Below are 27,012 nucleotides of genomic sequence, written 5' to 3' on the forward strand. Positions count from 1 at the left end.
TGCAGTAATGTAAATTACTGCGCAGTACAGGCACATGTCTACTTGTGCATGCCCGTACTGTGCAGTAACTATAGGGACTTATGTCAACCTAGGTGTAAATTTTATTCCTGTATCATTTAGGTATCAAATTTATGCCTGATTAGTTACTGTGCAGTAACGCACATGTAGACGCCTTACTGTGCAGTAACACTGTGTGTGTGGACTGACTTGGGACTAACTTTAGTCCCACGTCAGTCCACACACAGCATTAATAAATTTTAATGGCTGCATGGGTAGACACCAGTCTATTCCTGCTTACTGCGCATAACTTATTGTGCAGTAAATTTAATTTGTCGTAAACGAATGTGCAGACATGCCCACTGTGCACTAACCAAGGTGCTTCCTTTCTCAAATAACTTTACAACTTCCATCATAAAATAGAAAAAAACCAAGGGAGGAGTGAATTTCAATTTCAATTTCCCTTAGTTCCCTTCTGGTGGTGACAGCTTGAATATTTCTGCTGATCATAACTGCTACAGTATCATACATGGGAAAAAATCTGTGTCTGCTAGCCAGGTTCCAAACCATATAGGTCTGTGCCAGCCTGGTCTCAAACATCCGGTCGCGCGCTGCTCTATTCTGGATGTTTGATGATGTCCGTCTTACCGTCCCTGATGGCCCGCTGAGTAGGTGTTCGCCTCCAGTGCAGTCTTCCCCAGTCTCGCCTGCCACGACTTTGAATCTTACTTCAGTGCGGGGTTGAGCCATTTTTGAGCCATTTGGGATCCCTTGGTGGTGGGACATCCATCTGGTGGTCTTCTGCGAGGCTCTACCTCCCCTCTACCTTACACCCAGCCTTGGCAGGTCACTGTTGTCCTCTTGGCCAGCCTCCTGATTGCTGCTCCCAAGTTACTCTCACGGGGAGGGGTGAGCCACCCTGCTTCAGAAGGGAAAACAGACAGCAGTATCCTACCCAGGCCACGAGGCCGCTGCCTCTTCCTAAAGGGGCACCAGCCACCCTGTGGCCTATGTATCAAACCAGCTCCCAAGTTCTAACCCTCAACCCCTCCAAAAGTGGGAAACGCAAAATTACAACAACAAAAAGGACTGCTGCTATCCTCTGGGGAACCCAACTGCTCCCTATTGTCGACTCCCTGGCTGAGCTGCTAACAACTTCCTATCAACCTTAAGGGTCTTGGTTTTGCCCTATACACGGCTGGGGTATCCTGCAGTTTGCACCCTGCTCCTCAGTTCTCATTGCCTCGTCTTTGGCTTCGTGGGCAACGCTGTGGTCCTCCGACAGATGCCTGTCCCCTTGTCTCCCACCTGGTAAACCTCTTCAGTTCCCCCCAGTGCCACCAACGGTCCCTTCCTGGTCTGATGCTGGTAGCTGCACTGGCCTCTTCGACTCTTCCATGGAGGTCTCTGACGTCAGGGTCTTCCTGCGTCCTTCTGCCTTTTTGTTTGGGTTCGCAGGGTTGAGGAGCCGCCTTCAGCTCCCAGCTCCTTTCGCCGCTGCCCACAACCTCAGGCCAGTGTGTTCCTCCCGGGTGGGAAACACAGCTCCTGGCTCCTGTTCCTCCCACAGGAGCTTCAGGACGGCACCTCTTGCCAGTGTTCCTGCCAGCATCACTCTGCCCTCCCTCGCCTTCTTGCCGGCAGCTCTCTTTATTTCTGCTGGCCTGCAATCGCGGCTGACGTCACCAGCCAGCCGCAACTGTATAAAGGCGCAGCTGATTAGCCGCGCAGGTTCCTCCCTCAGTTCCGACTCCGCCGCTGGCCACGCTGTAGGTAAGTATCTCCTTTCACTTTTTCTTTCTCTTTCCAGCCCCTCTGAAGGTTCCTTACCTCGGGGATTCCCTCTAGTATTTTTGGGCCCCTCCTTTGGTTTCTCCCTGTGACAAGGTCGTTATTGGTCAAAAGCAATTCCCTAAACTTCATAAAAAAGTTGATAGGCTGCTAGTGCAAACTGCAACATAACTGTGTTTTTACAACTCTTGCTGCACCTAAATAAATAGGCAGTCATATTCTCCCATTTAAAAAATGCTCATAAAATGTAGCCTCAGATAGTTGCAAAGTACACTATCTTGAAATGACAAAGGCATAAAAAACAAAGGCAATGAGGTCCAAGTTCAGCAGGAATGGGAACATTACACTGTTTCTGATGAGCATAAATAGAAAAGGCAGTCTTGGGCACAGCTGCAACCTGAGCATCCTGGAATCCTTAGCTTTTAGCAGAACTCTCACATCCTTAATCTAATAAGACTAATAACAAATTTCCTCAAAGAACCGATATAATCACTGTCATTTTTTCTGGTTCCTTCTCCGCTGACAGATGTGCTGTTTGAAGCGCTGCAAGTGCTTCTGAAGTGCTCCAAACAGCCTGGTTACAAATATGCATGGCTGAAGAAGCGCTTAAATAATGGCCAAAGTACTTCCTGAAACATCTGTATGCCCCAGCAGTTCTCCCACATCCCACATCCCACAATGCTCCACTCCCCATTTCAACCCTCTCATTAGACTCCCCCCCGCCCCCCAAATTAAAAGTAGGTTGATAATAGACAAGACTGTCCCTGGAAATTTGTTTTCAAAATATCTAGCATTTGTCAGACTTTAAGGGACAGAAAACCTGCATCATTGACAGATAATGCATTTTTCTCATACACATGAAAATGAACCACCAAATTCAAAACCTTTATTTCTGAAGTTGTTACAATACATCCACATTTAACTGGATGACTGATGTGATAATCTAGTAAATTAACATTCCAAGAAAGATGATCTTGTAGAAAATATCATTTAGTGTTTTCTGAATTAAACACTATTTAGATATTACATGGAACATTCATTTCACAGCTATGATGTGTCCCAGTCATCTTTGTAATTTCTGGTTACAGAGATATTTGATGGCGAAGGTGAGGCTCAAATATATCTGTTTTCGGCAGTGAACTTTGAGAATCCTTCAAGATCAGGTGCCTGTTAATAAAACAAAAACACACTGTTAAGCAATCATTCTTTTCCTAATAAAGTAAAATGTAACAGCAGTCACAGCATTTAATATTCACTCTTTTTACTCTAAGTATACCCGCATGTAAATAAACTGATCCCCCTGAAATGTTCTTTAAGTTAAACTTGCTAGTTTGTACACCTGACAATGGTAAGCTGTACAAAAGTCAATAAATAAGTTTTTAGAACATCCTTATTTTATTCGGTCTACTTTTAACTAACAATTACCTTCCTTACAACATACAGCTCATGTATCTTGTACATGAAGAAGCAATATGCACTCTAATAACTTGGACCACATTTATAATTTTAATGCTATACTCCTAGATATGTTTATTTTTTCCTATGTGGCATAGGAATGGTGTGGCTTTTATAACTGTATTAGTTCTATGCACTGTTTTTTATCTTTGTATATAACTAAGATATGGTAACAAATTAAAAACAGCTCCAAGGTATACCATTGTATGCAAACCCCCCCCCAAAACAACAAACACTTTCTGCCAAAAAACAGCTGCTGGAAATTGCAGTTTGTATAGTATGAGAGAAATATCGTAAGAACAGTGTCGACTAGTTACCAGGCAAAAGCGAAAGTAAAATCTGCACTTGGTTCACAGGGAGCAGTGGGGAGCAGAACAATGAGCAGACTTGACTCCGTAGCTTCTGCTGCTTCATTACGGGACACGTCTACACAAGACATTTACTGTAGACTAATTAGTTCCGCAATAGGTGTCTTCCATCTACAAGGCTATTAGGCTGGAGTAGTTTTTTACTCTGCAGCAGTACATGTGTGGACACTGACACGGCTAGCTGGGGCACAAGGGTGCTTCAGTATGGGGGCTGCCTGCTGGCTAGCCCTGCACTGGAGCACCCTCATGCTCCAGCCAGCCCCTCCACAGTATGTTGAGCTGGGCTGGAGCAGCCCCAGGCTAGCAGGCTGACCCCTTGGACCCCCTGCCAGCTGGGGCTGCTCTGACCCAGCTAAACATGCTGTGGTCCTGGGCATACATTCAAATGATGCACCCAGCAGTAGTAAATTCTGGAGTTTATTGCTTCACAGTAATTACACATGTAGATATTCCCACTTGTTCTGCCTTTCAAAAACAAGGGATATCTTATATGCAAGAAAGTATTGTTGCTTAATGTAACAGTTGCATAATGTAAAGTATTGTTGCTTAATGTAGCTTAATGTATTGTTAATGTATTGTAGCTTAATGTACTGCTGCTTAAAGTATTGTTGCTTTAGAAAAAAATAAATGAATGACTGAGATGTTATTATTGATCTAAATCCAACATTTTATGTAAAAAAATGAGAACTGAAATGTACATGTGTTTGCACGTGTGCAAACAGGCATACTTGTGACTTTTTAGTAAAGCTTTTGACGTTGTGTCCAACATTCTCATTAACAAGCTAAGAAAAGACAGGCTGGGTAAAAGTACTGTAAGGTGGATATGCAACTGGTTGGATTATCATTCTTAACAACTGGTTTTCAATGACTCAATGTCCAGTTGAGAGGGGTTCCCAGAGGTCTGTCCTGGGTCCGTTATTGTTTGCAATCTTCATTAATGATTTGGACAATGGGTTTAAGCATATGCTTAGCAAATTTGCTGATGACACTAACTTGGGTGGAGTTATAGGTACTGCAGCACATAGAGCTAGGGTCCAGAATGAGTTGGATAGACTGAAACAGTGGTTCATAACCAACCAGAGGAAATTCAATAAGGACAAGTGCAAAGTCCTGCACTTGGGATAGAATAACTGCATGCACAAGTAAAGACTGGGGGATCAGTGGCTAGACTGCAGTACTGCACTATGTAATCTCTGAATAGCAGTGTCCACTGGCTTGTGCCTGTGTCCCGATTCTCTTTATGTAACCAGTTAAGGGCATCAAGGACAGAGCAGCTGCAACTATTTCTCATTCCTTTGCTAACTCAGAATTAGCTTAAAGAAACTGAAAAAAGAGGGGTAGAAGGCAGGCCACATGATCCACCCAGACAAAATCATCTTAAGGTAAACAATAAGACTTTTTTATCTTTACATATTCATCTATTCCATATGCCTAGCAAGCGGTGTCCCATATAAAAATACGGCAATCTAGTTGCCACTAAATAAACAGTGACTGTCATACTCCCACCCTAAATTTGAAAGCACGGTGGGGAAAAGCTGAACCTGGCTGAAAAACTGGGTGGCATAGCAAAATCACTGCAAGGTAGGCTTGAAATAGATAAGAGCCTATCAAGCTATTCTTGCAGGATGTAATCAAGAATCTAGGCAGTACAAGCTCTCATCTAACTGAGGTTGCACTGGGCTGCCAATCTTTTCTACTCTGGGCAAGATTTTCTGTGCTTGACCTCCTGCTCTCTAATAGGATTCCTTAGACTCTGCCAGTGGCACTTAACAAGTCAACATTCAGGCCATCTGGAAAATGACTTTGGATCTGGCAGGGAAGCTTTTTTCTTCAACACCATCTATCAATACATGTTTACAGAGAATGAAAACGGAACATACTAGGTACAGTTATTGTAACTGCACAATTATATTAAGGCAGGGGTCAGCAACATTTTGCAGCAAGGGGCTGGCTACTTTAATGGGGCTTAGCTTGTGAGTGCAGGCCATTTCCAAACATGGTTGTGCTACTAGAGCTGGAACTGCAGGATGTCGCTACTCCTCTCCACACTGCTGTTTCTCTTACTCCCTGCGAGCAGTGGCCCACAGTAGAAACACCACTGAAACGCCCAAGCTCCACAAGATGGAAACATCATCAGTTGTTGAGCCCTGTGCTAAGGCCTTTTGACTATTTCTGAGTCTTCATTATTTTATTTGTAAAATAGAGAGGCCCCAAATCTAAAGCACTAATGAATTTCCAAACTTGTCAGTGTGAAATGTGTTACATGCATTAGAGAGTGGAGGAAATAAGTCAATGAGTTAATACACCACTTCCCAAAGTGTGGAGCACACCCCTATAGGAGGGGCACAAAAGGTTTTGGGAGGAGGCACGTGAATTATGGCTGCTGGTTCTTCCTGTACACCTCCCTGCTTCAGCTGTTGCAGGCTTCTTCCATTGCTGCCAAGCAGAATCAGTGGCAGTGCAATCCAGTGGCAACCAATTTCCCTTGCCACTGACTCCCCACCAATGACTGATGCTGATTCTACTTATTTGTGGCAGTCTGTGCTGGCTGAATTGAGGGGCAGGGGTGAGAAGGGAGCTCCAGTCTGGGATTTGCCCAGCCTGCATCTGGGGGGGGAAGGGGCAGGTGGATGGGGGGTTCTAAGCCACCCACTGCCCCTCAAGCATAGGCTGGGTAAACCCTAGCCAGAGCTCCCTCCCAGGCCTTCTCCTCCTTCCCATCTTGAAGACAGCACAGGGGTGGAGCTGGGCTGATACAGCCCAGCCCTGCTCAAGCACAGGGACAAACAGAAGTTAATGAAGGTGCTCTGCTTTGGAGCACCTTCATCTGAACCCTTATTAAATAAGGTTAATCTGTTGCTCTATCTAGCACTTTTAAAGTGCTCTGCAGCCATGCACTTCTGTCATGGCACAACTGTAGACTGCTTTCAGGGGGCCAATCATGCTACAAATATCACTTCTGTCAGTGCCCTTACAGAACACTGAGCTAGTAGACTGCATTCAAGTAAGGAAGCCCCAGTTAATGGTAAACTGGGTACATAGCAAAGAGAAGGCAGATTCCCTTAAGAACCAAATAGTTCTCAGAATGTCATATCTTACATTACTGATATTTTCCAAGGACTACTGAGAAACTGCTTTGCACTGGTATTCAGAAGTCAATGAAACAATGAAATTTCTTAAAATTTGCAGGCTATAAAAGTTAAATCCTCAGTTAAACCCCAGGGAAGAGAAAAAAAACAGGTTTCTAATGCATTGTTGCTAGATTTTATAACCCCAAAAGAAAATTAGGAAATAAACTTGGTAAGAAACTTATTTTATGTACTTTCTCATACTACTTTCTTTCTGCTGTATTGCTAAATTTGTGCAATGCTAGTAAAATCCATTTAAGTTGTCTATAAACAGTCTCAAAATCATTTAATAAATCACTTAATGAAGGACTAAATTTAGTAGGGTCTCAGTCAGTTAATTGGCCAATAATCAAGTCCTATCCATTCAGTTGCAGTATGAACATTCTATATATTATACTGGAAATAAAGTTGACTTTTAGAGATCAGTTGGGCAGAACAAGCTCAGATGTAAGGTGTTATTAGCTGTCCAACTGTGCATGTCACTCTTGGTAATATATTGTTGACAATTCCACACACCCAAATATCCTACAACAGATTTAAAATCATTAGATAGTCCAAAATACTAAGTTTGAGAAGCTTTTTATTTTCTTCTAGTTTTCAAACAGTATTAGCAGAAAAAAATAATCCAACTTCTCCCCAAAGTACATGAGATTTAAAAGGCAAAATCCACCCTTGAATACACATGCACAAATGTGCCTTTTTCCTGAACTTTTCAGGGGTTCCCCTCCAATTGCAGATCCTCAAGATGGGAGAACTATAAACCAGTTCCTTCCATGTTCCAGCTTCTGTATTATTCTCTGCATCCCATTGGATTCCCACCTGATCCCTACATCCCTATCTTTAAATCCATTTTTTCCTCCCTTATTCTTCATGTACATCTTTCACAGTTGCCATTCCTCACAGTCCCTGTATCCAACAGTGTCTCACCAAGAACCTTGTCAATTGAAAGGCACTCATTTCACCTCTCCAAACTTCAATCTCAAAACAGTGGCAAGGGTCAAATCCTTTATTAAGGCTGGCCTCACTTCTACCAAGAGTAAGGGATGTAGAAATTACAATCATTACTGAATAAGGAAAATTTCAAAATTAGCAACCTGTCATCCAGGTTTCATAGGAGAAGTAAAACAACATAGTCCAAATGTACTAGAGTTGCAATAAAATCATGAGAGTTGTTCTTGCAGACTTATCTGACACCTTGGAGTTCTGGATGTTTATATGTAGAAGCATAATTTAGGAGCGCATTCTGCGTACCTGAAGTTTGTCCAGGTGATTATTCAAATCTGTTTATAAGAGGATTTGCATCTCCACAGGCTGCACTTTCATGAGTAGCTTGAGCATTCTGCCGTGTTAGCAGTGGCAGGTTTAGAGGTATAACTAAGATAACCATATCTGTTTGATATTTCATAGGTAAGTATGAAACATTGCCAGCCAGCCCTGGTATGAATGTAGGTGAGATCTGGCTGGCAGTGTCACCTCACTGAAAGATGACACGTGGCCTAATATTTTGAAATAAATGTTGTGGTTGTTGCAACATCTGAAGTTTATGCAATTAGCTTGATGTTGAAGAGAACTGTCTGGATAGACTGAAATCTCTCATCTGGAAGGTATGTCTTTTGCTGATGTGGAAGCCTAAGAATTCTCTTATCTGTGATAAGCTGCACGATGCAGTTGTTACAGTTTACTATTAGGATTAATTCTTTTAACAGGTTGTAGATGAAGTTCAGGGATTAAAAAAAGTCTTAATGTGACCTGACTTTTATCATCTACTTGTCCTAATATGGATAAAAGTAACTACTTCCTCTCCTTAAATATGTAGTCACCATAAGTAGGCATTTTGTGAAGATTTTCACCACTGTGGACATATTGAATGGCAGTATCATGCACCGATGAGTGCACCCTTGTGTCTATCATGGGTATTTTCTGTGCATCAGAGATAATCACAATATGGAAATATGTATTATGGAAGTTGAAAGCCACAAACCAATCTTGAACCTATAAGGAAGAGATGATGGAGGTGAAACACAACCTTCCTGACCCTGAAACCTCATCCATATTCCATCGTTTCAGTTTCTCTTGCTTTAGAATAAAGAATCACTGAGAGTGGAAACTATTTCCCTGAAATTCCAAATGTATCTCTTTTAGGGCTCCTTAACGAAACTATGAGGTCACCATTTTAGTTGGGTCTTCAGAGGGATGTGAAAAGGTGATGAGTTGGCCAGGACTAGCACTGAATAGACTAGTCCTGGGAGACAATTTTTAGTACCCACTTTTTAATGGTTATTTGAGTCCCAGCCTGGCAGAACAGGGTAAGTGTACCTGAAGATACTCATTAGACCAAGGCTGTGTTGGACTGCCAAACTGAAAATCTTTTCCATTTTGAGGAAGATTTTCTGTGGTTCTCCTGTTTTATAATAGGATTTCTCAGACTCAGTCAATATCTAGGAAGTCAGGAAAATGATTTTTGATCAAGTGGTGAAATTCTGTTCTGCAAAATTCTCTATTGTTAATACACTTTTACAAACAATGAAAACTGAAAACATATTTGGTAGGGTTATATTGTAACAGCACAGTTACACTTGGACAGGAGTTGATAACATTTTACAGTGGGGGACTGCTTTAATGAAGCTGGAAGAAGTTTAGCAATGGCTAAATTGAGACTCAAATTTTGTCAAGCCTGCTAACTAGAGAGCAATGCAGGCTTTGCAGCCACTATAGAAAACACTTGCTTCCTTTGAGAAAACCTATATTTCTCTATTTGAAGACAGTAGGCTATTGTTGAGAGAAGGCAGGAACGGTGTCTAATCTAAAATTGGTATCTGAAGGGCTTCCTTTGAGAGGCCTGTAGACATACTAGCAGAACTCAAAGTAATATGTACATTTTTCTGAAGAGCGTTAAGACTTCAACTGTTCAATTGCTCAATAAGTTTTTGCTTCAGGAGATAACTTTTCTATGACGTGTTCTGCACCTCCTCTGAGATGTATGATGCTTGAAGAGAAGAAGCCCTTCTCACTGTAGCTGCTGTGGCCAAGAAGTGAACTGCAGCATCTCTACTACTACTGTTGCTTGCAGAGATGGTTTTGCCATCAGTTAATAGATTCATAGATGTTAGGGTTGGAAGGGACCTCAATAGATCATCGAGTTCGACCCACTGCATAGGCAGGAAAGTGTGCTGGGTTCAGATGACCCCAGCCAGATGCCCATTCAACCTCCTCTTGAAGACCTCCAGGGTAGGTGACAGCACCACCTCCCTTGGAAGCCTATTCCAGATTTTGGCCACTCTGTGAAGAAGTTCTTCCTAATGTCCAGTCTAAATCTGCTCTCTGCTAGCTTATGGCCATTATTTGTTGTTACCCCCAGAGGCACCGTGGTGAGTAGAGCCTCACCAATCCCCTTCTGTGCCCCCATGATGAATTTATAGGCAGCCACAAGGTCGCCTCTCAACCTTATCTTGTGGAGGCTGAAGAGGTCCAGGTGCCCTAGTCTCTCCTCATAGGACTTGGCCTGCAAGCCTTTAATCATATGAGTGGCCTTTCTCTGGACCCTCTCCAGGTTATCCACATCCCTCTTGAAGTGCGGTGCCCAAAACTGCATACAGTATTCCAACTGTGGTCTGACCAGTGCCTGATAGAGGGGAAGTATCACCTCCTTGGTTCTGTTTGTCATGCATCTGTTGATGCATGATAAAGTGCAGTTGGCTTTGCTGATGACTTCATCACACTGACAACTCATGTTCATCTTGGAGTCCACTAGGACTCTGAGAGCCCTTTCTGCTTTCATGCTGCCAAGCAGGTCATTTCCTAGGCAGTAGGTGTGCTGGACATTTTTCCTCCCTAGGTGCAGCACTTTGCATTTCTCCTGGTTAAATCACATTCTATTGTTTTCTGCCCGTTTGTCCAACCTGTCCAGGTCTGCCTGTAGTTGTTCCCTGCCTTCTGGTGTGTCCACTTCTCCCCACAGTTTTGTATCATCCGCAAACTTGGACAGAGTACACTTCACTCCCTTGTCCAAGTCACTGATGAAGACATTGAAGAGTATCAGTTCAACAACTGAGCCCTGTGGGACCCCACTGCCCATGTCCTTCCAGGTCGGTACCGACCCGTCCACCACCACTCTCTGGGTACGACCATCTAGCCAATTTGCCACCCACCGGACTGTGTAATCATCCAAGTCATAGCCTCTTAATTGTGCCTTCAGAGATTATAGAATTTACTTCCTCCCTTGTTCACAAAAAAGACACTTGTACCATGTCAAAAATCATTTTTCATTTTACTGAAAAACAATTGGTAATTTACTATGCATTACTGAAGTGAAGAGTGAGATTTCCTTCCATAGAAGCACAGCTATCTGGTAACTTTGTATCTTTGGGAGTAGCTTTTCCGAACTTTCTCTCTAACTGCAGAGACAGCCTGTGACTTTGAACCTAAAGCCCCCGTGTGGAATGGGTTCTCTCTCCCATCTCTCACTGTACTTAGGCAGACAAGGTTCTTTGGGTAGTGCAGATGTCAGGCAGATGACCTGTCATAAATCCAATGTCTATATTTAGTTCATGATTTTTTGTATCCAGAAGGTTGATGAAGTGAAGTTCATAGGCTTATCTGTGAGAAGTGTTTTGTAAGTTTCCTTTGAGGATCAGGACTGAGAGATTGGAGAGAGAGTGGTTTTCTTGTGAGAAATGTGCCCCCACAGATAATTGGGTATTCCTGTCTTTGATAGATTTCTGGTGTCCATTCATTCTGGTGCACAGCTGTTGTTTGATCTCTCCTATGTATTTTCCATCAGGGCATTTGGTGCATTGGATGAGATATATAACATTTCTGGAGATGCAGCTGTAAGTTGCAGGAATGCTGATGGGTCTGTTGTGGGGTGTAGTGATTGTGGGGATGGTGGAGATGTGTTGGCAGGTTTTGTATTTCTTGCCATGGCATGGTCTGGATTCTTTTGGTGTGTTCTGGGCTTGAGGCAGTTTGCTTCTGATGATGAAGTTAGTGAGGTTTGGTGCTTGTTTGAAGGCTAGGATGGGTGGCTCTGGGAAGATCTCTTTAGAATAGGGTCTCTTTCTAGTATGGGTTGCAATTGTTTGAGGATTTTCCATACGGGTTCAAGGGAGAAGTGATATGTCATAACCAGCGGTGTGCGATTTGTGGGGGGTTTTCTTCTGTACTGCAGCAGTTCTTCACGTGGTATGTGGGTGGCTATTTCAAATGTGCGATCTCTCTGGAGGAATGTCCTTGTTGGGTGAAAGCCTTTTTAAGATTGGTGAGGTGGCAATTCCGGGTGTTCTCTTCAGTGCAAATTCGGTGGTATCTGAGGGCTTGGCTGTATATCACAGCTTCCTTGGTGGATTTATGACACATTATAACCTGCCTGACATCTGACTCCCCAGGTATCTCTCCACTATTCATCCTCCTTCTCTCTCTCCCCCACCTCCCCCTTCACCTGAGCCTGTCTCTCACCCATTGACCCCTCAATCTATATTTTCACTGACTACCTGTCTTATATTCATACAGCCCAGCCTCTGGCTTCTTTACTTTTCATTCTATCCAGGAAGAGCACACACCAACTGCAGAAACTTTCTTAGCTTGGCAAAGGGTTTTTGAACCCGATAGCTTGCTTAATAATTGTTTTCCAACTATTTAAGTTGGTCTAATAAAAGATATTAGATTCACCCAAAGAACCTTGTCTGCTTGTTGAGTGAACACCTTTTTAAGATTAGTGAGGTGGCAATCCTGGGTGTTCTCCTCAGTGCAAATTCGGTGGTATCTGAGGGCTTGGCTGTATATCACAGCTTCCTTGGTGTGTTTAGGGTGATTGCTGGTTCTGTGCAGATATGAATGTGGGTCTGTGGATTTTGTGTATAACATGGTCTGTATTTTACCGTTCTGGATAGTGATCCTCGTGTCTAAAAAGGAGATGTTGGTGCTCGAGTATTCAAGAGACAGTTGGATGGAGGGGTAATGATTGTTGAATTTCTGATGGAACTCAATCAGAGATTGCAGGTTTTCAGTCCAAATGATGATGTCATTGATATATCTTAAGTATAGCAACGGTTTGATGGTGCAGTCCTTCTTCTTCCAGGTGGCTCATAAATAAGGCTGGCATACTGTGGGGCCATTTTGGTGCCCATAGCTGTTCCCATGGTCTGGAGGAAGTGTTGGTTATTAAAAGTGAAATTGTTGTGTGTGAGGTCAGTAATATCTTTGGGTCTGTACTCTGAGTTGTCATCTTGCTCTTATAGGTATGTAAAGCAGGCTTGGATGCCATTCTGGTGTGGGATATTGGTATATAAGATGGTAACATCCATGGTGGCTAGGAGGGTGTTGCTGGGAAGGTGGTCTATGTTTTTAAGTTTCCGTAGAAAATCTGTAATGTCTTGGACAAAACTTGCTCTTTGGGTGACAAGCAGTTTTAGGATTGATTCAATGAATCCTGATATTTCCTGTTAGGGTTCCATGGTTGGATATAATATGTCTGTTTGTGGATTTAGGGAGCATGTAAAAAGCCCCCGGGTTGGGTAGTGGGGGGATCAAGGTCAGTAGTTTTTCTTGTAGTTCTGATGGAAATGATTTGATGGTATTTTTGAGTTTCATGGTGAAAAGGGAAGTAGATCTTGTAGTTCTTTGTAGTCGTGGTGTCAGAGAGTTGTCTGTTGCCTTCCTTTATGTAGTCTTCATGATTTAGGATGACTATAGCTCCTCCTTTTATCTGCTGGTTTTATTACTATTTGGTGGTTAGATCTTAGAGATTCTATAGCCTTTCTCTCTGGTAGAGAGAGGTTGCTATGGTGGCATGTGTTGTTGATTATTTCATTGTTCATTCTTTCCATGAAGCAGTCAATATAGTGGTCAAGGTTAGAGTTCTGTCCACTGTAAGGTGTCCAGTCTGATTTTTTGGGGGTTGATTTTTTCCTCAATGTTGTCAGAGGATGAGCTGTTGTTTGAAGAGGATTCATTTTGGTCATGGAAATATTCCTTGAGGCGAAGGCCTTGGAAGAATTCTTTTAGTTCTCCACTATTCTTTAATTCCACAAATCTAAAAAGAATTCTTCCTAGTTCTAAGATTTTTTTCCAACTATTTAAGTTGGTCTAAAAAAAGATATCAGATTCACACAAACAACCTTGTCTGCCTATGTCTTTAGACTAACACGGCGACAACCTAAACCCCTGTCACAGTATTTAGGCATTCATAGGCATTCCTACTACAGAGGGGAGGAATTTATAATAATTTCTCAATATCCATGCTGTAAGCAGTGTGGTATAGCACTTCTTAAAAACCTCTGAAACTATCCAGAGCTGGCTTTGGAGCCAAAAAGTCTGTCTCGTTGGAAGACGATGATCATACAGCTCCTTCAGAGAAGTGGGGAGGTAGTAAACTATAGTTCAGAACTTACTGCTGCTTTTTCCATCACATGCTTTTCATTTCTATGAAAGGTCTTGAACTAAGGTCACAAAAGAATAATCTCTTCAAGACCAGGAGTGCTCAACCCCTGGCCTCAACAATGGTGGAAAGCTTTATAGACAGGGCTGTCTATGTTGGTTAAGTAATGTTGTAAGTAGCTGTGATAGGAGGGGGCTTTTTCTGGTGATATCTTATTTTGTACCAGCTGTTAGACAAACTTTGGGCACAAACCAGTCTCACTTACCCTTAATCATAGAAAGAAGAACCAGAAGGGACATGTAAGATCATCAAGTCTAGTCCCCTGCCATGGGCAGGAGGTAATTGGGCTCAAACGAGCTCAAAAAGGCATTTGTCTAGCCTCCTCTTAAAGACCGCCAGAGATGGCAACTGCACCACTTCTGCTGGAAGTGTGTTCCAGGTTCTAGTTACCTGCACAGAAGTTTTTCCTTATGTCCAGCTGAAACTTTTCTTTGACTAGCTTGAGTCCATTGGTCTGCATCTTCCCAGGAGGGTGGGGTGTGTGCTTTCTGAAAAGTTGTTCTCCTAGATCCTGATGTTCTCCCTTCACATATTTGTAGGTAGCTATCAAGTCACCTCTCAGCCTTCTTTTGCTCAGGCTGAACAAAACCCAGATCCCAAAGTCTCTCTTCATAGGGCCTGTCCCCCAGGCCCTTGATCACATGGGTGGCCCTTATCTCCACCCTTTCAAACTTGTCCACATCATTCTTGAAGTGCGGTGCCAACAACTGGGCACAGTACTCCAGCTATGGCCTCACCAATGCTGAATAGAGTGGGAGAAGCACCTCTCTAGATCTGTTGGTAACACATCTGCTGATGCATGCCAAAGTTCTATTTGCTCTGTTGGCAACTTCATCACACTTGTGGTTCATATTCATCCACTGGGCAACTGACACCCTTAGGTCCCTTTCAGATGCAGTGCCAGCCAGTGGATCACCACCCACGGTATAAATATGGTGAGGGTTCTTCCTACCCAGATGGACTCGGAATTTTCCCTGTTGAACCTCATATGGTTTTGTACAGCCCATACCAGCCTGTCCAGGTCTTCATGAATCCTTGACCTGTTCTCTGATGTAGCCGCTTATCCCTACAGCTTGGTATCATCTGCAAACTTAATCACTGCACTTTCACTCCCTCATCCAGGTCATTAATAAAGATGTTAAAGAGCATGGGCCTGAACACTGACCCCTTGTGTGAGATAGTTCGGTATCCAGTTCTCAGGAGGAGAGAAAAGGAAACAGCTCTGTTTAGGCCTCTTAATTTTCCTTTCCCTTTGAGAATCAAGAAAAGTGTTAGAAACTGGGTATGGTCTGGTGCACCTAGCTGCATTGCCTCACTGGGCAAGTCCTGGAACATCTATTTGTGTTGGTCTGGTTTTTGGCAACTGTTTTCTAACCTAACAGACCAGGTTAGGCTTCTTACTGCCCTTGTGAATCGCATCCCAACTGACAGTTCCAGAAAATACCATTTTGGCTAGTCTTCTGTAGATTTTCTTATTCTTGGAGAGAACTGGCAGACAGAATAAAGGCCAGCCACATGGTTCCTGCTCAGACAAAATAAACATTAGCTATGGCTGAATGTAGGAGAAATGAGCCCGTTACAAGATATATAGGGTTTGAAGTGCAATGACTTTGAATCTACCACTGGAAGCGACTGCCTGTGCAAAGGCCCAAGAAAACATTTTTAAAGAGTAAATTTAAAGGAAACTATTGAAGTGGGCCAAAAACTGAATGAGAATCAAGAACATGTAATTACTTAAAAAAAAAAAAAAAAGGAATGTTCCCTGCAAATCAGGTGAAATGACACTATTCAGCAATGATGAGGCCCCACCTGGAGTACTGTATCCAGTCTTGGGCACTGCATTTCTACAGATGTAAACTTCCAGTACAAAGCAACAAAAATGAACAAAGGTATATGGAGCAGGATTACAAAGAAAGCCTTGTTGAACTGAGAAGAGAAGACTGAAGGCAGATCTGATAACAGACTTCAAATACATGATGAGGAGTTATGAGAAGGACAATTGGTGGTAGACTAGACCCTGTGGCCACAGTAGACAGGACAAGAAGTCTTAAATTGCAACAGGGGATATACAGGATAAGTATTAAGAACTTTCTAACCATGAGGGTCATTAAGCAATGAAACACATTAACTAGGGAGGCTGTAGAATCTCCATTCATAAGGAAGCTTTTAAGAGCTGGTTAGGCAAACACTTGGCTGTGGATTAGACTGGGATGATCTTGCTTTGAGAAAATAGTTGGACTAAATGACCTCCTTGGGTCCCTTTCAGCTCTACTTTTCTACAATTAAGGAAAAAAGGATATTTTCTAAGGAATAAACCTTAACTAGATAGGCAAGGGCAGGTTTATTGAGTTTGCTAAGGGATAATGAAGAAACACTGCTGCCTGCTTCCATCTCTTTGCCCCAGGTAAGGACAGAGAAGGTACAGGAAGGCTTAGTGCACACTATGTAAAGGTACTAATGTTCTACACCCAGGGTCCATTACACACTAAAATATTGACAGATATTTAAAGGACCAGAATTTCCAGGAGCATAAGAGATCAGACATGGACGACGCCATGAGGTCTGCATCAGAGAGGTCAACTTGCGCCTTCGGGAATGTTGTCTCAAGGAGGGCTTTGGCTTCTTGGACCATGACCCATACTTCAAGATGAGAGACATGCTCAGGTGGGATGGGCTTCACCTCTCCCCCAAAGGTAAGCGTGTGTTTTCTTTCAGGTTGGCTGATCTTCTCCAGCAGGCTTTAAACTAGGCTTGCTGGGGGAAGGGGAGGATGAAGTCAGAGGGAGCCTTGGAACACCAAACCAAGTGTTGCCCACAAGAACAGCCCAGCCAAAACTGATGATGAGCAGAAGAAATACCCAGGTAAGAGACCTGGATAGTCCTGGGATTGGGGGGGCGGTGCATACACCTTCAGGAGGCCTTAAATGCCTATATACTAATGCTTGTAGTATGGGGAACAAGCAGGAAGAACAGCTAATGCCCTCCTGCTACCTAACACAAACCCAGACATAGTGGGGCTCACCGAAATGTGGTGGGATCCAGTGTATGACTGGGAGGTGAACATCAAGGGCTATAGGTTGTACACGAGAGATAGACCAGGGAGGAAAGGTGGGGCGTGGTACTCTATGTCAAAGAACAATTCATATCCTCAACGAGCGGCACTGGGTCAGAGGACGGGCAGACTGAAGTGCTCTGGGTCAGAATACAAGGGGGTCGGGGAAAGGGACTTAACGGTGGGGGTCTACTATAAACCACCCAACCAGGGAGAAGAGCTAGACCGGGAATTCTCAGGTCAGCTTGCAGAGGCAGTTAAGTCAAAGGATGTGGTCATCATGGGTGACCTAAACTATCCAGACATTTGCTGGGAAGAACACTCAACCAGGTCTGACTGATCACATAGGTTCCTAGCCATGTTACAGGACCTCCATCTAACCCAGAAGGTGCACAGTCCCACCAGGGGAAATGCCTTGTTAGACCTAGTCCTGGTCATAAGTGATGACCAGGTGAGGGGACTGTGGGTGCTCGATCACCTGGGTGATAGCGATCATCGCCTATTGAAATTCACCATCCAGCACAGGGTGTCAAAGGCTTGCAGCAAGACAGCAGCCCTGGACTTCAGGAGGGCAGATTTCATTGAGCTAAGGAGACTAGTCAGGGAGGCACTGAGTTCCCGGAGGGGTGGGGAGTTGGGAGTCCAAGAAGAGTGGTCATTCCCGAAGGAGATGATTCTCCAAGCCCAAAGGGTGGCAATCCCAACACGGATCAAAGGGGGCAAGAGTGAGCAAAAGCCCCCATGGCTCACCAAAAGCATCCAGAAATGTCTCAAAGCTACACCCAATGGAAGGGAGGGGCCATCACCAGGGCAGACTATACCTCTGTTGCTCGGGATTGTAGGGGGCCTTTTAGGAAGGCTAAGGGGGAGATGGAACTGGGACTAGCAACCTGGATCAAGGATAACAAGAAATCCTTTTGTAAATACATAGGGGGTAAAAAGAAGGTTCCAGGTAATGTGGGGCCTCTGCAGGACATGCTTGGAAATCTGGTGGTCTTACTAGACAACAAAACTAATCTATTTAACAATTTCTTTGCCTCCATTTTTCTGAGCAGGAACTAGGTCATCCCCCCCACGGGATCCCTGATGGTCCCAGGGGAGGCACAGCCAGGCCCAGGGTCAGAAAGGAACTAGTAAGGGAACTTCTGGTAGAACTGGACGTGTTCAAATCAGCAGGTCCTGACAATCTCCACCCCAGAGTGCTGAGGGAATTAGCAGAGGTCATTGAGGGACCCCTGACACAGCTTTATGAGCACTTGTGGTGCTCTGGTGAGGTGCCAGAGGACTAGAAAAGGGTCAATATGGTCCCATTTGAAAAAAAAGGAGGAAGGAGGACCCAGGAAATTATAGACCTGTTAGTCTTACCTTGGTCTGGGGAAGCTCTTTGAGAAAATTATCCAGGTGCACATCTGCAAGGAGCAAGCAGGGGAGTGTATGCTTAGGGGCAACCAACATAGGTTAATTCAAGGCAGGTCCTGTCAGACCAACCTGGTGGCCTTCTATGACCAGGTCACAAAATCCTTGGATGCAGATGTTGTGGTGGACATAGTCTTTCTGGACTTTAGGAAGGCCTTCAACACTGTCTCTCACCCCATTCTCGTTAGAAAATTAGGAGATTATGGTGTTGATGCCTACACAGTCAGATGGGTCGCCAATTGGCTGGAGGGCCGCACCCAGAGAGTGGTGGTGGATGGGTCATTTTCGACCTGGAGGGATGTGGGCAGTGGGGTTCCACAGGGCTCAGTCCTCTGGCCCGCACTGTTCAACATCTTCATCAGTGACTTGGACGAGGGGGTGAAAAGCACCTTGTTCAAATTCGCAGATGACACTAAGATGTGCGGAGAAGTGGACATGCTAGAAGGGAGGGATAGGGTACAATTGGATCTGGACAGGTTACAGGGGTGGGCAGATGAGAATAAGATGGGATTCAATACTGACAAGTGCAGGGTACTGAAGCTAGGGAGAAAGAACCAGCAGCATACCTACAGGCTGGGGAACTCCCTTCTAGTCAGTGCAGAGGCAGAAAAGGATCTTGGAGTCACTACTGATTCCGAGATGAACATGGGCCGCCAATGTGGGGATACCATCAGAAAGGTTAACCATACCTTGTCATGCATCCACAGATGCATCACGAGGAGGTCCAAGGAGCTGATCCTCCCCCTCTATATGACATTGGTCAGGCTGCAGTTGGAGTACTGCATCCAGTTCTGGGTGCTGCACTTCAGGAGGCATGTGGACAACATGGAGAGGGTCCAGAGGAGGGCCACTTGCATGTTCAGAGGGAAGCAGGGCAGGCCCTATGAGGAGAGGCTATGGGACCTGAACCGAGGAGAGGGGATCTGGTGGCCATCTATAAACTGGCCAAGGGAGGCCAGAAGGCAATGGGAAAGTCCCTGTTCCCCCAAGCACTACTGGGAGTAACAAGGAATAATGGCCATAAGTTGACCGAGAGCAGATTCAGGCTAGATATCAGGATGCACTACTTCACAGTCAGGGCAGCTAGGATCTGGAACCAACTTCCAAGGGAAGTGGTGCTTGCTCCTACCCTGGGGATCTTCAAAAGAAGGCTAGATAGACACCTTGCCGGCATCGTTTGACCCCAGCATTTTTTCCTGCCCATGGCAGGGGGTCAGATTTGATGATCTGCTCAGGTTCCTTCCGACCCTACCAGCTATGAAACTATGACTAATGGATTGATTTCAAGAGAGTAACATTCAGATTTATGATATGTAACAATAGAATTTACCCCACTGTATTCTAATATTACTTATTCTCTTTTTCTTAACCACAAAATGAATTATTTTATTATATTGTATGTAGCTTTGTTAACCCTGAATATTTTAAATCAATATTCTGTATTGTACACGTTAATTACAATACTCGAAGTGCCTAGATGCATTTGTTAAAGCAGCAAACTATAATGATTCAGAACTATACAAAATGTTTTAAGCAGGATTTTATAGAAATCCTTTCAGTAAATAATACTGGATTTAAAACAGGGATATACTGGGGACATCTATTTAGCAGTTGGGTATATATTTTTGGTTTTATTTATTGATGGCCCATAGTTACTGACTCAGAGTAGGACTGTCATTTACTCCTCAAGTAGACCATTTGGTTACAAGCAAGTTGCTTATATAGCAAGATACTACTTAACTAAAGGTTTCTGAATTGGACTAAGTGTAGGTTATATTAAAATTGTTCTTAAGATACTGAGATAAGCTTACAAAAGGCTTTGAATATTTTATTATTCAAGTGGCAGAGGCAAATGAATGACTTTCTGTAGTTTTAGTTATACTGATAGTGGCTGGAATATAAGGAATATAGCTTGAAATAGACAATGCATTATAACCATTAATTATAAAGGCTAAAGCCTGATTTGCCCACCTTTACTTACATGATATCAAGTAGCAGCTGCTATAGGTTGTATTTTTCTTTAGATTCTATTCAAGGTGAGCAATGATGTCATAAATTGTAAAATCTGTTTTCAACAGATAGTTCCCTCTAGTAGTAGTGAAAATTCTGTACATGTACAGAAAAGGTTATCCCTAGGATCAGAAGTAAATGCACTTCTCCAATAATTATTTTTGAGAATACTTTAGCAATAAATCCTAAATCTAGAAGTTTCTCAGGTAAGCACCAGAATCCCTAGCCAAAAAAAGACAACTTTTAGCAGTAGTTTTTGGGTTACTAAGTGATGTGAGGGTGTTACATATCAGTCATGGTATGTGACTCTTAATGCTTCCTCAGACTCCCCAGTGATGAAATGGGGGATACTGAGCAGGTAGGCATGCATGTTTAAAATTATGTCATTATAGTTTCCCTTTTAAAAAAAAGTTTAAAAGAAATCTATGAACAGAACAATTAAATTGACTGTTATTCTCTCCAAAACAGCAAGTCATATAAATTGAAGAATCCTTTAGTCATGAAACAATATTTAAAGATTTAAGGAGTGCACTACTGTGCACTACTAGCTTTATGGAAAAAAAGGATGTTATTGATGATTAGCTGGAAAACCTCCTGGGAACTGTTCAAAAGGGAATTTAAACCTCAAGATTGATCATTAGCTAGAAGCAGTAATTAGCTGCTATCCCAAAACAAAACTTCTGGGTTTTTTTGTTCTGCATATTCATGAATCAAGTAATCACATATATACCCTGCGTTCAATAGAAGTGGGCTTCTCAACAGAAAACTTGAAGACGTTTCCTGTATTTTGTTTTATATATTTTCTCAACTTCTGAAAGGGCTTGATTTCTAAAAATAAGTCTTTTCTTGATTTTATATCTGAAGTCTCTCCAAGTGGGTTTTTTGGTGAAATACTGCTGCACAAGTGAACAATGCTAAGCACAATGTGGTATAATTTTTTGGTCTATTAGTAGATTACAGTATATTGATATTCTAAACTCTTCAAGACCATCATTATTATTATTGTTAGTATTAGTATTGCTGCTACTACTATTACTATTATTTAGATTTATATCCCAAGCTACACAGAAAGGCTCAGAAAAGCTATGTAATTCTAATATAAATAATAATCTTAATATAACTTAACTTCCAAAAGAGAGTATAATGTAACATTCTTATAGTGTAACTTTTAAGAGATAAAAAATAAATCATACCTGGGTAAACCTCAAAGTAACAGACAGGTTTGGAGCTGACAGTTATTACAGTAGAGAGAGAGCTCTTTCATTGTTAGGGTTGACAACTTGAATATTAATTTGAAGGATGACCACTGAGTGCTTTAAAGCTGGCATGGTTATATGGATTGCCTTGAAATTTGCTGTACCTCATGACAGGTGTGTAGCACAGGGTTAATGATCCAAATATGGGATTGTTTGATCCCATGATACAGTTCCCATGCACCTAAAAATAACATTAATGAAGCACTCAGATTCTACCAGCTACTTTGCTCTGATCTGGCTCTGCTTGTTCCCAGTTATTTAAAATCAGCTAGTGTATAGCACCCATTTTTCTTCCGGGAAACCAATGCTAAAAATGTATCAAGGTAAAAGTGTAGTTCTCTACAATGGCATATGCTCTACATACTTATGCCAAACACTGCATGCTGAGGAGGTTTCACACAGCCTTACTGAATTAATGGGACAGGCTGTGGCCACTTAATCTGAACAACTCATTTTAAATCTGAAGCCTACACTTGGCAGAAATCTGAGAAAGGTCTGTAGGCGTGCTACTATTATCAACATCTGTCAAGGTTTTTTTTTCTGTTTTTTCATTTGGGAAAATATAATCTGAGTAAAGCAGATAATTTAGAAGGAGCTCAAACTATTTGAGAAAATAAAATAAATTATACATGCAAATAACTCCTGTGTGATGCTGGGGATGCAGGGGAATTGGAATGGAAAGGCTGGGAAGTGTAGTGAGTATCAGGCTCTGGTGAAAGAAGGAGGATAAACTGGGATTGGCACTGGGGACTGAAACTACTCAGATCAGGAGAAAGGGTGGGTATTAGATGGAATAGGACAAATTATGTTAATAGAAACATCAGACCCATTTTCCCCTGCATGTGTTGCCCTCCTTATAGGACATTTAAGCCCCTCACCCTAGGAGCTGGAACCTGAGGTGGTGAAACCTGGAAGTAATGAAAATTCAAACCTCTGAAAAAATGAGAAAACAAAGTTAAGGTACACATCACCTCTGTAAGATCATGGTCTAGTGGGGAGGAGACAAGTTTGGAGTGGAGGGAGGTAGGCTGGACTGGGTGGATCCAAGTAAGAATGGTTGAGAAGGGGAAGTGCAGGGTCTGGCTAAGTTGGTAGCTGATTATGTAGTTAAGGAGATTTGTGACCCTAAGGAAATCAGACCCACAGTAAAAGGAGGATATCTTTTGCTTTCATAAAATGTTAACCTTATTAAAATTCAAACCTTGAAAACCCAGGAAATAGAGTTAAGATATGCTCATAAAACCTTAATTCCATCCTCTCTAGCAGTGCCCAAATACGGGCATACTTCGGAGATATTGCGGGTTCGGTTCCAGACCACCTCAATAAAGCAAATATCGCAATAAAGTGAGTCACACAAATTGTTTGGTTTCCCAGTGCATATAAAAGTTATGTTTACACTATACTGTAGTCTATTAAGTGTGCAATAGCATTATATCTAAAAAAACCAATGTACATACCTTAATTAAAAAATACTTTATTGCTAAAAATGCTAACCGATGGAAAAATGGCGCCAATAGACTTGCTCGACACAGGGTTGCCACAAACCTTCAATTTGTAAAAAACGCAATATCTGTGAAGCGCAATAAAGCGAAGCGCAATAAAACAAGGTATGCCTGTATACTCACAACACATGCATACGCTTGCACTCTGCATCTGTCATTAGTACATATAACACAGGAAATTGTTTCATGACTATGGTAGGAGAGAGTAATATTTTCCTTTGGCTAAGCCAAAGGGCCATGTTACATGGCACACTTAGCACAAACACATCTAAAATCCCAGCATCTGCATGTTCAACCTAACACATGCTGAATGATCTTATATTATATTGTATTATAGCAGTTATGCCTTTTTGAGCAAGGAATATTTCCATGTTGAGCTAACATGGAGTATTTCCGTGTTTAGCTAACGTGTGTTGAACTAACATGGAACTGCTGCTTGGAGATAACATGACCAACTACAGTCCTGGGGCTGGGACCCACAAGTGGATTGTGGGTCCCAGCCCAAGAAACATGCAGGAATTGCAAACTGGCTCTGATGCTGAGACTGAAAATCAGCTGATTGTTGGTCCCAGCCTTGGGACTGCACTAGAGTCTTAAACTGGCTTCAGTGCGGTCCCTGGACTGAGACCAGAAATCAGATGATTATCAGTCCCAGCTCCAGCACTCACCAAAGCCAATTCAAGACTCCACTGTCATGCAGAGGCTGGGACTAATAAGTCTGTTGGTCTAGCCATAACATGGCCGGAGCTGGTTCAAGACTCCAGTGCAGTGAAGGACAATCCTTGAATGTCCCTTCGATAGCTCAGCTGGTAGAGCGGAGGACTGTAGTGGAGCTGCCTGCCGACATCCTTAGATCGCTTCTTGGCCTCTTGAAGGCTCAGATCAAGTGTGACCACTCAGAATACATTATTACTAGGGGTCTACCAAACTCAAAGAGGCAGCTGGCAGATTGCAGGACTGGCCACCATGTTTACAGGATGAGTGCAGCGGGACTCTCCTATGCCTTCCCCACTCCGGCAGCCCTGCCCCTCCCTGCAGATTGCCACATGGCCTGAAACCTGGATTAATTACCCTGATTAATCCCAGGGAAGCCATTAATCTATGTGTTATTAAGTGTGGATTAATAGCTTCCCCAGGCTAAATCAGGATAATTAAGATGTGGTTTCAGGTCATCCCAAAGCTAATCCCATCCTCTCACTCCTTTCCCTACTTCTCATTCCATCATTTGCATAACTCCACCCACACACCCCTCCCTCTCCCTTGGAAATCATCCTGTCTCCCTCCTTCCTCACTCTGTTATTTGCATAACCCTGCCCCCTATAGAGACATTCCTGCTCTGCCTTCCTAATCAGGCTGAATCTCCTAAGAATCCAATCAGCACGCAAAGCTTTGCATATGCCTAATATACATGTTAGGCAGGCAAAATGGGGCTTTCCCACTTTCTGAATAGCAGACCTATAAATTCTGATTTCCATGAGCAGAGAAATGGAGAAACTTAGTTACAGTTTAAGTTTACAACATCAGAATTTCAACAGCATCTCTACTCAGAGAACTGTTGTTATGAATAGTTGGGTTGGCTGGGCTTTGCCTCTAATTTGTTGCACATAAAGTTATTAAGCTTAAAGAAACAACACAGTAGGCATGTCGTTAATGTGCCGTATTTATGGTGTATTAAGTTTAGCACCTGTAAAATAACCTGTAATTGGAGCTACTGCGCACTAGTGCCAGTACGTGCAGTAGCATGCTTGTTGCCATCATGCACTACTGTGCAGTAGTATTAGTCTACTGTGCTTTTAGCGTCCTGTGTAGATGCACCCAGTGAGTATAGCAAGAGAGCTTTTAATTACTGGTGGCAGGCAGTTATACATCTGAAGTGTAACATAACCATTACATATGTTATACACCTATGTTATATCATGAATAACTATAGAAACCAATCAGATTCTAATGATCTGATTAGAAAACCAGACACCACATAGATAATCATGCAGGTATTCCCTAGTTCACTGTTTTGCAATTTGTATCAACTAGTTGCACGCTTATATCTTAACCTCCCTTCAAACCTCCCTATATTCCTGGAATAATGTGTCATTTATCATTTTCTAGGTATAATTTGCAAGGGCTTTGAAACTCCCTAGCTACTAAAGGTTGAAAATACAACTAGGGGTTCATTTATCTAGGACCTTGCCCTGACCAACAGGGAAGATGTGAAAGTAATGGACAACTTGGGAAGAAGCGATTACAATATGATAGAATTTAAGAGATGGTAAGCATGAAGTCAACAGAACTAAGATGCTGTATTTCAATAAGGTAGATTTCAATGGATTCAAGGAGTTAACAGGCGTAGCGCCATAGGAAGACAGACTGAAGAATAAAGACAGGGCCAAAAGCTTCTAAAGGACATAGTATTGGAAGCCCAACAAAAAACTATTTTGACACAATGTAAACACAAGAAGAATGGCAAGAGGCCAATATGGCTGCATAAGGAGCTTCTAGAATGCCTCAAAAATGCACAAAGAAAGCACACAGACAATGAAAAAATGGGCAAGTAACCAAAGAAGCGTACCAGAAAATAGCAAGAACCTGCACGGACAAAATCAGGAAGGCAAAGATAAAAAATAAGCTGCACCTGGTGAGTGAGATTAAAGACAAGAAGAGATTTTATAAGTAAGTTGGCCAGAAAAGAAAGACCAAGGAAGCTGCAGGTCCATCATTAACTAGCCAGGGTGAATTCTTAATAGAAGATGTAAAGAAGGAGGGGCTACTCAATAGCTATTTTGCCTTAGTCTCTTCAAAAAAAGAAAAAAAAAGAAAAGAAATTGCAACCAGACACCTAGTAAAGATTATTTGGATAAGGAAGGAGATACACTGAGGGAAGAGATAACAAAAGAAACAGTCACAGAGTTTTTGATGGGTCTCAATACATTCAAGTCAGCAAGGCCTGATGAATTTCATCCCAAGATACTGAAGGAACTGACAGAGATCTTGGAGTCCTTGGCAATAATATTTAAGGAGTCATGAGAGATGGATGAGGTACCAGAGGACTGTAAAGGGCCAACATAGTACCTCTGTTTAGAAAAGGTCAAAAGGATGACCCAGGGAACTGCAGACCAGTTAGCCTTACCTCCATACCTGGGAAGTTATTGGAGTATATCATAAAGAAGTCCATTTACAAGCATCTGGGGCACGTCTACAGGAGATGCCAACTGAACAGTAGCCTAATAATAATGCATAGTACCACATCACAGTACAAACAGTGCTAATATGCTACCGCACAGAATTAGGCTACTACACAGTAGCATCACTAAAAAGGCATTCACCAGCACTACTGTGTAGTTCTTGATTATATAAGTGCTAAATTAAATGCATAACCACTGTGCATTAATGAATGTGTAGATGCGCCCTAGAAGAGGAAAGGCTGATCACAAGTAGTCAACATGGATTCACAAAGAATAAATCAAGCCAAACAAATTTGATCTCCTTCTCTGACAAAGTAATAACTTGGGAAGATGAAGGGAATGCTGTGGATATAGTATATCTGGACTTCAGCAAAGCTTTTGACAAAGTCCCAAATGACCATCTCATAAATAAATTGGAAAAAT

The 27,012-nt window shown here is 42.6% G+C and overlaps 1 protein-coding gene across 3 annotated transcripts in view; it reads right to left on the reverse strand.

Annotated features, from left to right (window-relative positions):
- Window positions 1–2,686: 2,686 nt before the first annotated feature.
- Window positions 2,687–27,012, reverse strand: part of PPP1R42 (protein phosphatase 1 regulatory subunit 42) — a 69,960-nt gene continuing 45,634 nt past the window's right edge. For all 3 annotated transcript variants that reach the window (XM_090040101.1, XM_090040100.1, XM_090040099.1), the window contains exon 9: window positions 2,687–2,955. In XM_090040101.1, coding sequence (XP_089896227.1) covers window positions 2,871–2,955 — 85 coding nt within the window. In that variant the 3' untranslated portion in view covers window positions 2,687–2,870. The remainder of the gene's footprint in view (window positions 2,956–27,012) is intronic.

Source organism: Crocodylus siamensis, chromosome 3 (assembly GCF_052110815.1).
Source record: "Crocodylus siamensis isolate JL-2025a chromosome 3, ASM5211081v1, whole genome shotgun sequence".
NCBI classification, from domain to species: domain Eukaryota; kingdom Metazoa; phylum Chordata; order Crocodylia; family Crocodylidae; genus Crocodylus; species Crocodylus siamensis.